Genomic DNA, 15,642 nt, shown 5'->3' with positions numbered 1-15,642 from the left:
TGAACCAACTTTTGTCTCTTCCACCATGCAGGACATTCTGAACAACCTGGACCCCCTGGAGCCAGCTGACCTGGAGGATGACGACCTCATGCTGGACGTGGACCTCCCTGAGGACGGCTCTCTACGAACACAGACAGTAGTGGCTCCAGGTACCGTCATCGCTTCCTTCATCTTTCCCCAGGCGTGGTGCTCATTAACACTAGTGATTGGTTCAGTAGAGCCCTAATCATTACAATGAAAGCCTAATCACTGTGACCAGACCCTCTCACCTTTTGAGTGTAGCTTTTGATTCCATTCTGTAAATGTAATCATGGAACACCTATGGAAATGACAATTTAATCTCTAATCATAACACATTCCTCTGGTCCTATTTCAACTGCTGATTAGGTAATGAGATAGTTTTGGTGAATAGGTCTCTATTCTCAGAGACAGCAGGATTGTATTTGTGTGTGTAGGTGTGCTGTGGGTGTGCGTGGGCACCTATGTGTGTGTCTGCGTTAGCGAAAGATTCTGGCATTTTGTTACATGATACAAGCCATCACAAACTCCCTACGTCAGTGCTCATCGGTCATTGATCATGAATCTTAGGTTATGAAGTCTCTCCACTGTATTGTGAATGCCATACTGACAGTGTCATTCATGGCGAATGCAGTTCTTTTCACTGCTCTGAAAACACTCGGCCCAGTGTGAGACTGCTGACCAGTCTTGCCAAAGGATTGCTAACAAGGGTCCCTTTATGACCATAAAACTCACAGACAACCCAAAGTGCATCTCGTTCTGTCTCTATACACACAAACACACACACAGCCTGGTTTTTCAGTTCACAGAGCACTACATTGAGTGTGTTGTGTGTGTGACAGGAATGTTCACTCTGAAGGATTGTGAATCCAACCGGCATCCTGGAAAGAGATCGTATTTATTTATAGCGCTGTATGTCGTAGCGAGGGGTCGTAGTTAAGGGACAGGGGAGCGGACAGAGGCTCCAGCCAAGCTCAGCCCTCCGTGGCAGGCCTAAAGAGAGGGGAGGAAAGGAGGGAGCTTCAATGTAGCATAGCCTTAGGCCCATCCTCCCTCTCCTCCCCTTCCTCCCTCCTTCCCATGGGCACAGGCTCTGCCAGCCAAGCAGGAAGGGGAAAGGGAGAAGGGAAAAGGAGGCCCTGCTATTTTCTCCTGCAGGCAGGCTCCAGCTCCAATGACAGGAGAGGTCCTGGTGGCCTCTCCCCACCCTGCCCAAGCCGGTGACTCCCAGCCTGGCCACAGACACAGCCACCCCAGCCTCTCCCTCTCTGGCCACTTGGGGAGTTTCTCCGAAAACAGACAGCAGGGTGGAAAAGTTTCTCCAGCCCTTTAAAAAGCTGACTAGGACTTTAGCCCACTCTTTTCCCTCTTCGTTTTACCACTTTGGATTTGTAATGTTTGGATTTGAGTTTTGTACATGTTGAGAAGAAGTTGACGGATGTAGCAGAGCATGTTGGAATGTAGCAGGTCACGTGTGGAATTACTGGGCTAACTATTTAGACAGGCTCGTCTTCAGTTGCGGTATGTGGAGAGGCTGCGTAAGGTATTTGTTTAGTCCTCAGCTGAAGAACTCTCATGCTACAACAGTAAGATTGAGTTATTTGAAGACTGGCAATTTGAGTTATTTAAAGACTGGCACACAATTTTATTTTGTCTCAGTTCATTAATGGCATGTTTGATTAGAGTGTCGCCAAATATTTATGATCCTTGGTTGCTCTGTTTGGAAGATAAATTGTGTGTCTGTCTGTGTCTGTAATGTACAGTGGGGCAAAAAAGTATTTAGTCAGCCACCAATTGTGCAAGTTCTCCCACTTAAAAAGATGAGAGAGGCCTGTAATTTCCATCATAGGTACACTTCAACTATGACAGACAAAATGAGAAAAAAAATTAGAGAAAATCACATTGTAGGATTTTTTATGAATTTATTTGCAAATTATGGTGGAAAATAAGTATTTGGTCAATAACAAAAGTTTATCTCAATACTTTGTTATATACCCTTTGTTGGCAATGACAGAGGTCAAACTTTTTCTGTAAGTCTTCACAAGGTTTTCACACACTGTTGCTGGTATTTTGCCCCATTCCTCCATGCAGATCTCCTCTAGAGCAGTGATGTTTTGGGGCTGTTGCTGGGCAACACGGACTTTCAACTCCCTCCAAAGATTTTCTATGGGGTTCAGATCTGGAGACTGGCTTGGCCACTCCAGGACCTTGAAATGCTTCTTACGAAGCCACTCCTTCGTTGCCCGGGCGGTGTGTTTGGGATCATTGTCATGCTGAAAGACCCAGCCACGTTTCATCTTCAATGCCCTTGCTGATGGAAGGAGGTTTTCACTCAAAATCTCATGATACATGGCCCCATTCATTCTTTCCTTTACACGGATCAGACGTCCTGGTCCCTTTGCAGAAAAACAGCCCCAAAGCATGATGTTTCCACCCCCATGCTTCACAGTAGGTATGGTGTTCTTTGGATGCAACTCAGCATTCGTTGTCCTCCAAACACGACGAGTTGAGTTTTTACCAAAAAGTTATATTTTGGTTTCATCTGACCATATGGCATTCTCCCAATCTTCTTCTGAATCATCCAAATGCTCTCTAGCAAACTTCAGACGGGCCTGGACATGTACTGGCTTAAGCAGGGGGACACGTCTGGCACTGCTGGATTTGAGTCCCTGGCGGCGTAGTGTGTTACTGATGGTAGGTTTTGTTACTTTGGTCCCAGCTCTCTGCAGGTCATTCACTAGGTCCCCCCGTGTGGTTCTGGGATTTTTGCTCACCGTTCTTGTGATCATTTTGACCCCACGGGGTGAGATCTTGCGTGGAGCCCCAGATTGAGGGATATTATCAGTGGTCTTGTATGTCTTCCATTTCCTAATAATTGCTCCCACAGTTGATTTCTTCAAACCAAGCTGCTTAACTATTGCAGATTCAGTCTTGCCAGCCTGGTGCAGGTCTACAATTTTGTTTCTGGTGTCCTTTGACAGCTCTTTGGTCTTGGCCATAGTGGAGTTTGGAGTGTGACTGTTTGAGGTTGTGGACAGTTGTCTTTTATACTGATAACAAGTTCAAACAGGTGCCATTAATACAGGTAACGAGTGGAGGACAGAGGAGCCTCTTAAAGAAGAAGTTACAGGTCTGTGAGAGCCAGAAATCCTGCTTGTTTGTAGGTGACCAAATACTTATTTTCCACCATAATTTGCAAATAAATTCATTAAAAATCCTACAATGTGATTTTCTGGATTTTTTTTCTCATTTTGTCTGTCATAGTTGAAGTGTACCTATGATGAAAATTACAGGCCTCTCTCATCTTTTTCAGTGGGAGAACTTGCCCAATTGGTGGCTGACTAAATACTTTTTTGCCCCACTGTAAGTGTTTTGTGGGTATAAGTTTGTTAATGTTCTCTGTTGATGTTAACCCCTGAGAGTCCTACTGTCTGACTGTTGGCCTTAGCTTAAAGCCTTCTTCTTGGGTTTGATGTCTTATTCAGTACAAATCAGTGAATGTGTTATGAGATGAAAAACTGCTTGAAGTATCATTATTTCACTATTTGTATTGTGGTATTCTATATATATATATATATATATATATATATATATATATATATATATATATGTGTGTGTGTGTGTGTGTGTGTGTGTGTGTGTGTGTGTGTGTGTGAGAACAAATAAAAGTCCCCTAATTTAACCTTGTCTCATGAGGCAATGTTTGTGTATGCTTGGCACAGTGTATACAGGACTCTGCTCACCAGAATGGAATGGTATTGAACACATCAAACAAATGGAAGCCACGTTTGACTCCATTCTAGGGCTGACCCCACTTAGTCGACTGGTCGATTGTTTGGTCGATAGGCTGTTGGTCGACCGAGATTTCTTTAGTTGAGCAGTAGCAAAAAAAACACACAAAAAAATCATGATGTACAAGACACCTGTCTATTGTGGAGGCCGTGGGGACGCTATAGTCCATCAGTCTAAGACATGCTACTGAAATTGTATATTGTTATATTATGTAAGAACAATGGTGCAACACAGATAAAAATGTAATTATTTTAAAACAAATGTGCCTTTTCACTTTCTCAGAAAAGTGAGGCGAGAGGATACCCTGACTTAATTAGGTCCATAATCAATAGCCTAACTGTTAAATGTGCCTGGCTTCATAAATCATCCATATACAGTGCCTTCAGAAAGTATTCAGACCCCTTGACTTCTTCCACATTTTGTTACATTATTCTACTTATTCTAAAATTGATTAAAAAATCCTCAGCAATCTACACACAATACCCCATAATGACAGGTTTTTAGAAATGTTTGCAAAAAAACAGAAGTACCTTATTTACAAGTATTCAGACCCTTTGCTATGAGACTCAATATTGAGCTCCGGTGCATCCTGTTTCCATTGATCATCCTTGAGATGTTTCTACAACTTGATTGGAGTCCAACCATCTCTGCAGCACTCCACCAGGCCTTTATGGTAGAGTGGCCAGACAGAAGCTACTCCTCAGTAAGAGGCACATGACAGCCCACTTGGAGTTTGCCAAAAGACTCTCAGACCATGACAAAAAATATTCTCTGGTCTGGTGAAACCAAGATTGAACACTTTGGCCTGAATGCGAAGCGTCACGTCTGGAGGAAACCTGGCCCATCCCTAAGGTGTATCACAACCGTTCGTGACTATGAGTCCCATTGGGCGCCGCACAATTGGCCCAGCGTCATCCGGGTTTGGCCGGTGTAGGCCGTCATTGTAAAGAAGAATTTGTTCTTAACTGACTTGCCTAGTTAAATTAAGGTTAATTAAAAATTCATGTAAAAAAATAAATACAAAAAACAAGGTGAAGCATGGTGGTGCCAGCATCATGTTTTTCAGCGGCAGGGACTGGGAGACTAGAGCAAAGTACTGAGATTCTTGATGAAAACCTGCTACGGAGTGCTCAGGAGCACAGACTGTGGCAAAGGTTCACCTTCCAACAGGATAACAACCCTAAGCACACAGCCTAGACAATGCAGGAGTGGCTTCGGGACAAGTCTCTGAATGTCCCTTAGTGGCCCAGCCAGGACCCGGACTTGAACCCAATCAAACATCTCTGGAGAGACCTGAAAATAGCTGTGCAGCGACGTTCCCCAGCCAACCTGACAAAACTTGAGAAGACCTGCAGATAAGAATGGGAGAAACTCTCCAAATACAGGTGTGCCAAGCTTGTAGCATCACACCCAGGAGGACTTGAGGCTGTAATTGCTGCCAAAGTGCTTCAATAAAGTACTGGGTGAAGAGTCTGAATACTTATGTAAAAGTGATATTTCAGTTCCAAAAATGTTATACATTTGCCAACATTTATAAAAAACTGTTTTTGCTTTATGTGGGTATTGTATGCAGATTGTAAAAACTATTTAATCAATTTCAGAATAAAGCTGTAACGTAAACAAAATGTGGAAAAAGTCAAGTGGTCAATACTTTCCGATCTACAGAAATACGATTGATCCTGCTTGTGTTACCTATATGAGTGTTTGTTTAATAGCCTACTGATTCCGTGAGCACCAAGCCTCACGCAACCACATGTCGAAAACAATCAGAATTGGCTGTAATTATGTAGCACGATTAACACTGTTGATGTTCTGTGGTGGTTGCTGCAGCAGGGAGGAGATAGAGACAATGGGTGTTAGTCACACAGTCATTCTGTCTTTTTTTAACACAGCGCAGCAAGTCTGAGCCCGGCACAATCAAATCAATTGCAGTAGGACTCCCTGTAGTCATTTGTGTGTCTTAATTATTTAATCAAACAGTTTGCTTAAAGCATCAGACAAGCTCAGTGCATAATACAGTTGATAAAAAATATTTTGACAGATTGATTCGTCGAAATAACACTTGGTCGACAAAGATTTGTTTTTGTCGTGGACAGCCCTACTCCATTCCATTTATTCAATTTCAGCCTCCCACCAGCCTCCTCTGCTGTTTACATGCAACATATAGAACCACTATCACACACACACACACACACACACACACACACACACACACACACACACACACACACACACACACACACACACACACACACACACACACACACACACACACACACATACACTTCTAAGCTACCTTGGGGATGTCCCATCTATCTATCCATCCATCCATCTAGACGCTGATGAGATGACCCATTCTGACCACTCAGAGAGGGGGGGACGAAAGGGTCACTGGAGGAGGAGGCAGCCTCGCTGGAATGGACTAGACCACTTCCATAATGACAACAGGTGAGACTCAGCAGCTGTTCTACAGCATGAAAATGGCAAAAAAAATACCAAACACAACATTGTCTACTAGGTGTGCTGTATTCATGAATATAAAGCTGCTGTGTGAAATATGATGGGCCATTATTGGATATTTTCTGGATAAATCCAGAGTGCATTTGGTAAGTGACTTAATTTTCCCATTTAAGCCTAGTCAATGTGGCAAAGGTCCTTCTCTTACTGCCTCTCCTCTTTCTATAATATAATAATAACACATGCTCCTCTTTTTCTCTCTGTTCTCTCTCTATCCATCCTCTCCCAGGGGTCCAGTGTTCCAGCAGTATGAGGGTTACACTTGTCATGGAGGGTTCATGGTTGGCCCCCGTCCTCTTCCTCCTGTAGGGAGACACGATGGCTACTCGGGGGCGCTGGACGAGCTCACACTCAAACACATGGCCCAGGACTGCAGCTCTGTGAAAAACAAGCTGCTCAAACTCAAGAGTTTATTACAGGTAACACACACACACACACACACCCTCAAAGTCTCGAAGGCAGTCTTTAGGAACTCAATACAATTCCAATCTAATCACTTAGTTGATTTGAGCTATTTACTGACTAAGCAAGTGGAAATCACATCTTGTCACTGGCGTCAGCTCCTTTTAGAATCAAATAGATTTAGCGTCCAATAAAATGTCACTTGATTAGGATAACTATGATGTCAGGTTAGAGTTTTTTATTTGCCAGACGGAGGCTGCACATGTTTTGTTAAGCAGTAGCTTTATAGGAGTTTATCACACATCAAAATATCCAGGTGACAGAAGGCTTCTGAAGTTTAAAGGCAGTAGAAATATGCACTGCCACATGCCTGTCACAGTGACCCTTTAGGCCTGTGTAGCAGAGATGCACTGGTTTAATCCATTTTGTGATGTAGAAAATAGCTGATGGCTTTACTCTGAATGCCATGTCTCATGCCCATGTCTTGAGAGTGAGCAACAGTTAAGCTGTGGCACAGGGTTTTATTCTGTGTGTCAGTCATCTCTTCTTACCTGTTATTACTCCTGGAGCCAATCCTCCTCCCTTGTGGTTACCTGTGGTTCCTTAATCACTTAATAGATCTGTCAGATGAAGCATTCCATTCAACAGAGACACACACACAAACACACAGAGTCAGTGATGTGATGTGTGAGACAGTTAATCAGTAGTGTACAGCTTTTGACGGTACAGCGTCTCTGTCTGGCCCTGTAGGACCCCATTATCTATGTTAGTGTCAGGCTGGGTGATATTGGCTTTGCCCTCACAGCCCTCAGCACATTACATTCCTCCAAAACAAGTCAACTGTGCCCAAAGAGGGTCTGTGACACGACAAAGCACCACACAGCCACTCTGTGATAGTAATTTGATTTGCTTGTCAGAGCCTAGAATATGTTAATTATCTCCAAAAAAGGAACATCTTTTATTGTGACCAAAGTGAGTATAAATGTGTGTTATTTGTACCCATGTTTGATTCATGTTAATTTGACCTCTGACTGTGCAAAATGTAGAGATCGTAGCAAACGGGACGGGGGGAGGGGGTCATAACAGGCCTACCTATGCAAGGTTCGTTACACTAAGTAATGCTGTTGCTGTTGATTATAGTCATCTAATTGCTAAATGACAAAAATGTCTAATTGAGAAAGTCTGAAAGTATGTCTGTCTGTTTGTTGTCTGTATTTAGCAGGGTAGTTTGGCCTTGGGCACCATTAGATGTTCTCTTCTTAATTATCTTTCTTTGGAGCTGTGATGATGTGCTGTGGGCAGCAGCTGTAGAATGACGCTCTACTTTAATCGTAATTGATCTCTCTGAGCTACGAGCAACTGGCTTTATCAGTGTACCCAGCTGGCTATAGGCTAGCTAGAGCAAGGCCTGTCTACAGAAGACATTACAGAAGAGGCTCCAAACTTAGTAGCAATTAGTAGTGTCATTATAATCAACTGTCAATATCCATACAGCTAGTCATGCTGTCTGCCCCCATGCAGTTCAGAATACTGAAACGTGTGTGCTTCGTGTTTGTAGATGGAGGATGGAGGCCCAGAGCTTGTGAAAGAGGGCGAGGAGGTTGAGGAGGATAACAGCACAACTATACAGGTACAATCAGCCACATCCAGGAACCAAGACAAGTAGCATTGTTAGCCGTGTGCAGAATGAACCACTGTGTATGTGTTCCAGTTGGAGGAGCTAATGAAGGAGGTGCGGGAGCTCAGGGAGGAGCTGAGGGATAAGGACAGGACAATCACGCAGCTCACACGACAGCAACAGGCGGTGAGTCTCCAGGAGGGGTCAGTGAGACAACGGCAGTCATTCTCTGCCAGTGCGTTTGCCTCCATCATAATGCAACACATTACACATGGGAGTTGTGTTTCTACGAATTCCATAGTCAAGACACCGACATACTAACCTCAGTTATGTTTGCTTTCACATGGATCCATCAGTGTTGTGACGTTCATTAGTGTCCAGGGCCTAGTGTGCTCGTTAGGTAAACAACCAGACTGTCCACTGACATTATTCAAATTCCCCATGTAGAGCAATAGCAAATGTCAGAGCAACGTAAGGTACAGTAATAGCAAATGTCAGAGCAACATCAGTGTTCCAACCGCTCTAGTTCTCCCAATTAGGGGGAGGGGGAGAGGGAGAGGTGGAGATATAATAATAATTCATTACTATAGAGAGAAATAGTAAGGGAGTTACTGATTGAATAGTAGATGAGAGAAAGAATAACAGAGAGAATGATATAATTAGCCAAATAGGGAGTAAGAAATACTGAATGCTCTGTGGGTTGAGCTGCCAGGAGTTCATGCAGATGTTCTGTTTTACTCATTAGCAAAGGGTGGTTGGTGTTGTTTTTATTGAACTGTGAGGAAAGAGACAGACGTGGGTATGTTGAATTTTAATGTAGCTCAGTTTAATTGATTATATGAAGTTACCAATTGGATTGAATATTAACCTCCCCTCATCTGACCTTGGTGCTCCTGGAATGAATACATTATTTAACGACAAACTGTGAATTAGCAACTGATCCACTGCTATAGTCTAAAGTTGAAAACCCACTGGGAATGACCTCCATAGTATTAGAGTTAATAGGGTCTAGTCGTTTTTGAATACCTACTCACCTTAGTGCATCAGTTGTTATTGTATTTTCCTGATACATTAATGGTAACTCTCTCTCCTGCCCCAGTCTGCTCACGCTGACCAGCCTGGGAGCTGTCACTGTCACCAGAGGGCACCGTCGCTGGAAGAGGACAGACAGACGCACCAAGACAAGGCCACACAGACCCCCTGGAGAGGACAAGGAAACAGCCATGCCGTGAGTACACCTGTATAATATATACCTGGAGAACGGAGACCCACAGCCAGTCTCATCTGTCCATCTGTCAGTCCATCACCTATAGTCCCCTTCCTCACATTCAACTTACTCACTGGTACCACACCTCCAGATCCCCCACCCCATCACCATTGTCCTAAATGGTGGAACCACTTAATGGACAGTGAGACTGTCTGTGTGTTTGAGAGAAGCCGTCAGCCCTCAGCCCTCAGCCATCTACACACAAGGCAGGTGTAGTGGCTACCTCTTTTATCTTTCTACCTCTGTATTTGTCATTCTCGCTTATTCTTTCCCTATTTAATTATTATTGTTGTCTCTCTCTCACTCAGTCACTCACCCATCCACTCACATACTCTCTCTCTCAACAGACAGTTCAAAGGGACTGTTGGAGCAGGTGGAACATTGGCCCAATATTTGACCTCTGATTAATTATTGAATTAATAAGATGAGGTCTAAGGGCGTTCCATAGTGACATCGTCTGAGATAAGTCATGCTTCAATCACTGTACCTGCTAGCGACATGTGTCCCACATCCGAAGATACAGCCATAATCTGTAGACGGTTCTGATTGGAGAATCGCCATTGGCATCACATTCCATGTTGTATCCTCACTTTGCGTGCACACTGGTCTGTGTTTCACACCTGTTTGTCTAGCTAATCAGTCTTGCAGTAGAGGAAATGTGTGCGTGCAAAACCAGAACAAAACATTGGCATCCATATTAGATTTTGATTTGTGGAGGGGTGTGCATCTAAAAACTGGCTTTAATAGTTTCTTGTTCACTGATCGGCGATACAAATGGCGATTCTCTAATCAGAACCGTCTACCAATTATGGATGTGTCTTCGGATGTGGGACACATGTCACTAGCAGGTACAGTCATTGAAGCATGACTTATCTCACACGATGTCACTATGGAACGCCCTTAGACCTCATCTTATTAATTCAATAATTAGTCAGAGGTCGAATATCTTCTCTGATCCTAATTACTACCGATACTGTTGTTGTGTGACATCCAGGTCCTTGCCTACCAGTCTCTTTTTGAGGTTTACCCAATACACTACTCAGAGTTTACCCAATACACTACTGATGATCAGGATGTTGTCAGGGCTTTCTGATCTCTTATGGAACGGGAGTCTTCTACACCCCACACTTTGATAGATTTAACGTAGTCCACATTAACTACAGAAGATATGAATGGTACTCATGTTATGAGATATAACTCCCTATGGCTTAATTGATACACTGTAAATGCAATGCTGGGATTCGAGAGCGACAGAGAGAGATCGAGAGAGTGCGCATGTGTGCCTGGAGGTTCAGGATTGAAAGAGGACAGGAGAAGAGGTCTCTGAACAAAGGGCTTAGACAACAGGGGAATACCAAACGGCCTCATTAATAATGTAGAAAATCAAACAGGCAGGAAGAATAATAGAATGCAAAACCTTGTTTCGTCACACCAAGACAAAAGGCTAATTACTGTCTTCCTGTCTCTCCTCCTCAAACTTTTCTATTTTCTTTTCCTTCTTCTCTCTCCTTTCCCCTCCCTTTCTTTCTATCATTATCGAAGTGGTAATTAGACACTATGCTCTTGTCATCCTGTCAGCAGGAGGGAGAGAGGGAGAGAGGTAGAGAGAGAGAGAGAGAGACCCCAGAGATTCCACACTCACTGCCCTGCCCCCAGCTACCACCAGAATCCTGCTGCTTTGTAAATCAACTTCATATTATCAGACAGGTGCAAATTTAATTGCCAGAACTACCGAAGTAAACATTTGTGTACAGACCTGGGTTGTATCACTTTTCTTGGTGCTGTCCTCAGTCTAGCGAAATACTTTTCATCTAGGTGATGATACAAGGTACTTCAGGACACTGCTAGCAGAACTGCTAATGCCTTGATCATTTGTAATGAGCAATGACACCATGCTCTACAAATAAGGCCTCAGACCAGTTTGTAAGATGAAAGGGGAAGTGAACACTTTACTAGTATAACTGCTTGTGCTTTGCTTTATCATGAACAAATCAACAGCAGTATGCACACCTTATTACTGCTTCACACTGACATGCTAGGCCGAGACACTGTTAGCATGCTAATGACATCATGATGAAAGACAAATCCATCTAATAACGGGTCCATCTACTTGTGTGCTTGAGGCCCAGACAAAATCAGTGGACATGTGGGGCAGAACATGGCTAATGAGCTGAATGTTTTCTTCTCACAATTTGAATCAGACGAGGTGCAACTAATGAAAGTGTCATTACAAATGTGCGAGAGGGTTATTGTTAAATAGGTTGATGATTTGAAATAGTTCAGGGAATGTAATACACACGAAAGCCCAGGCCCAGACAAAACAGTGTTAACGTTCTGTGCTGAACAATTATCTGGTGTTTTTACCATTTCCAATCCTCCCTCATCCAGCAACACATGCCACTGTTGTGGAACAACTCAACAAGTATACCCATTCCTAAAGAATCTAATACCTCTGTGCTGAATGACAACTGCCCTGTCGCCTTGACATTCTTAGTAATGAAATGCTTTGCGGAAATTGTGAAAAGCCATGTCCTCGACCCTTTTCATTTAGTCTGTCAGCCCAGCAGAGGAGTTGATGATGCCGTTCTTACGCTCCTCAACGTGATCTATAGATATCTAGAGGGCGCCAAATCCCATGTCAGAGTTCTGTTTGTTGACATTTCTTCTGCCTTTAACACAACCCAGCCGTACATTCTGGCACAGAGACTCACTCGTAAGGGACTTCTTCTTAGATGGGGGTGGGGGGTTGTGGCTGTTGGACTTCCTGAGCCAGAGGTCAAGGTGGGTCCCCGTGTATCAGACCAACGCACCACCAAGACAGGCTCCCCACAGGGATGTGTTTTGTCCGGAGTGGTCCTGTACATATTGTACAGCAAGTATTCACTTTTTTTAAATGTTTTGTATTGTTTGTTGGTTTGGCAATGCCACTGTCAGACAGAAAATATGCTGAGAAGGATTATTACCACAGCAAGCAAGGTACTTGGAGTCAAACAGACAGGCCTGGATGAGATCTTTAAGGTCAGGACCCTCAGCAAGGCTCACAAAATACTTTTAGACCCAAACCACCCCCTGTACCTGGACTTTGAACTACTCCCCTCTGGGTGCAGGTATAGGACACCCCCGGCATGAAAAACAGAACTGGACAATCATTTGTGTCAGGTGTGATATACCTTCTAAATAGCTCTGGTTAATGTTCCGATCTTATCCACCCAGTAAGGTCAGCAGGCTGGTCTTTTTTCATCGGTATACACTGTATGTAACTGTTATTCATTTTTTATTGTCAATTTGTATTTAAACACCACTTTAAGCTTGTACATGATACTGCAACAATATTTCACTGGGACAATAAAGTCAGTAAAGTAAAAGTGTTCCCCCTGAACTGTCAGACATGGGAAGTAGCTACGTCTTCACCCCAGAATGTTAGATGAAGATGGGAAAGCTCTCCCTGATCTGCAGACAGCCCAATAAAAATGCCAGTCACTGTCAGCTCTAGGCAAGCCCAGGCCCTCTTTCCCATTTCAGACTTTCCTTTCTGCAAATGAAGCCGTGGCAGGTGGCCATGCAGAAGGGTTCTGCTGTAATTGTGTTGTACAAGAATGACAGGGAGGAGGTTGATCAGAAACCTCATTTCTTATCCACTTCCCTAACCGTGGGGGTCTTTGAAATAGCGCGGGGACCCCCAGGGAGTCCAATCTCTTTCACCCTGGATGCATATATGTCCCTCTCGTCTTGAGGAGATTTGAGCAATTTAAGAGCCGGCCCCAAACAGTCAGGAGAACCTGTTGACTGTCATCTCTGGTTAACGTAGCGCCTGCGGCCACCCCTCCACTCCTCTTTTACCCAGAATGCTTTTATGTTTATGCCCAGTTTGGGACTCTTCAGGTGGGATTGGGGCGGTTATTGAGGACAGGCACTCGCCCTCACACACAGACAAACATTCTGTCTGATTATTCAGTGCTAAACGTAATAGACTGTGAGAAGGAGCGAGTGAGAGAGACACCGATTGAAAATAAAGGAAGTATTGGAGAGAGGTTCACATAAGTACAACATGCATTTGAACTTGTATGCCTTTCAAAAGTGTTATGTTTTTGCATTGACATCCTAGAGCAGGGAAACAGAGAGTGAGGATGTAAGAGGAGACAAATAACAGACAGAGTGAGCGATGTGGTCTTGGTGGTAGCGGTGGAAGGAACAGTGGGGTACAATTGATTCGGGCTACTTGCTGTCTGCTGACTGACATTGATGTCTGTCCCTGGCTGCAGAGTGAAATTGAGAGATTGGGTTGATAACCCTTCCTTCTTCCTCCCTGCACCCCTTCACCTGGAAATGAGAAGTCAAATTAAGCACTAGTACTGCGACAGGGTGACTGGCTTTACAATATGTGACTCTACCTTTCTTACTTTTGTAGATGGTCTTTACAAAGTCGAAACGTCATGCCACTAACGTTAGCATGTTAACAGGGTGTGTGTTTTTTCATGCTCGTCGACGTCATGCTTCCTACTCACACAATCGCTCATAACATGGCTGGATGTCTTGTGGAGAAGTCAGTGTCAGTGTGTGTCAGTCAGTGTGTGTGTCAGTTTCAGTCAGTGTGTGTGTGTGTGTCAGTTTCAGTCTGTGTGTCAGTTTAAGTCAGTGTGTGTGTCAGTTTATGTCAGTTTGTGTGTCAGTTTCAGTCAGTGTGTGTTTCAGTCAGTTTGTGTGTCAGTTTCAGTCAGTGTCAGTGTGTGTGTCAGTTTCAGTCAGTGTCAGTGTGTGTTATTTTCAATCGGAGTGTGTCAGTTTCAGTCAGTGTGTGTCAGTTTCAGTCAGTGTGTGTCAGTTTCAGTCAGTGTCCGTGTGTCAGTTTCAGTCAGTGTCCGTGTGTGTCAGTTTCAGTCAGTGTCCGTGTGTGTCAGTTTCAGTCAGTGTGTGTGTCAGTTTCAGTGAGTGTCAGTGTGTGTTAGTTTCAGTCAATGTCGGTGTGTGTTAGTTTCAGTCAGTGTGTGTGTTAGTTTCAGTCAGTGTGTGTCAGTCAATGTGTGTCAGTGTGTGTGACTGTCAGTGTGTGTCAGTGTGTGTGTCAGTCAGTGTCTGTGTGTGTCAGTCGATGTGTGTGTCAGTGTGAGTGTCAGTGTGAGTGTCATTCAGTGTCAGTGTGAGTGTCATTCAGTGTCCGTGTGTGTGTCATTCAGTGTCAATGTCAGTCAGTGTGAGTGTCAGTGTGTGTGTCAGTTTCAGTCATGTCCGTGTGTGTCAGTTTCAGTCAGTGTCAGTGTGTGTTAGTTTCAGTCAGTATGTGTCAGTCAATGTGTGTCAGTCAATGTGTGTCAGTGTGTGTGTTAGTGTGTGTCAGTGTGTGTCAGTGTGTGTGTCAGTCAGTGTCCGTGTGTGTCAGTCAGTGTGTGTGTCAGTGTGAGTGTCAGTGTGAGTGTCATTCAGTGTCAGTGTGAGTGTCATTCAGTGTCAGTGTATGTGTCATTCAGTGTCAATGTCAGTCAGTGTCAGTGTGAGTGTCAGTGTGTGTGTCAGTTTCAGTCATGTCCGTGTGTGTCAGTTTCAGTCAGTGTCAGTGTGTGTCAGTTTCAGTCAGTGTGTGTCCGTTTCAGTCAGTGTCAGTTTCAGTCAGTGTCAGTGTGTGTTAGTTTCAGTCAGTGTCGGTGTGTGTTAGTATCAGTCAGTGTGTGTCAGTCAATGTGTGTCAGTCAATGTGTGTCAGTGTGTGTTCGTGTGTGTCAGTCAGTGTGTGTGTCAGTGTGAGTGTCAGTGTGAGTGTCATTCAGTGTCAGTGTGAGTGTCATTCAGTGTGTGTGTGTGTGTGTGTGTGTGTGTGTGTGTGTGTGTGTGTGTGTGTGTGTGTGTGTGTGTGTGTGTGTGTGTGTGTGTGTCAGTCATTGTCAGTGTGTGTGTGTGTCAGTCATTGTCAGTGTGTGTGTCAGTCAGTGTCTGTCAGTCAGTGTCTCTGTCAGTGTCTGTCAGTCAGTGTCTCTGTCAGTGTCTGTCAGTCAGTGTCTGTGTGTCTGTCAGTGTCAGTGTCAGTGGCAGTGTG

General features: G+C 44.0%; 1 protein-coding gene across 9 annotated transcripts in view; it reads left to right on the top strand.

Annotated features, from left to right (window-relative positions):
- ccser2a (coiled-coil serine rich protein 2a) overlaps positions 1-15,642 on the top strand; it is a 72,265-nt gene that overhangs the window by 43,717 nt on the left and 12,906 nt on the right. For 3 of the 9 annotated variants that reach the window (XM_036985534.2, XM_021611824.3, XM_090241154.1), the window contains exons 5-10: positions 32-149; positions 6,147-6,258; positions 6,557-6,746; positions 8,288-8,359; positions 8,441-8,533; positions 9,447-9,575. In XM_036985534.2, coding sequence (XP_036841429.2) covers positions 32-149; positions 6,147-6,258; positions 6,557-6,746; positions 8,288-8,359; positions 8,441-8,533; positions 9,447-9,575 — 714 coding nt within the window. Of the gene's footprint in view, positions 1-31; positions 150-6,146; positions 6,259-6,556; positions 6,747-8,287; positions 8,360-8,440; positions 8,534-9,446; positions 9,576-11,192; positions 11,322-15,642 lie in introns of all 9 variants that reach the window. The other 6 variants (XM_036985521.2, XM_090241139.1, XM_036985519.2 and 3 more) reach the window with 4 other exon arrangements.

This window comes from Oncorhynchus mykiss, chromosome 1 (assembly GCF_057628025.1).
Source record: "Oncorhynchus mykiss isolate SJ-2025 chromosome 1, ASM5762802v1, whole genome shotgun sequence".
Classification (NCBI taxonomy): domain Eukaryota; kingdom Metazoa; phylum Chordata; class Actinopteri; order Salmoniformes; family Salmonidae; genus Oncorhynchus; species Oncorhynchus mykiss.
The sequence above is the reverse complement of the archived record's forward strand: the minus strand, read 5'-3'. Positions and strand labels throughout refer to the sequence as shown.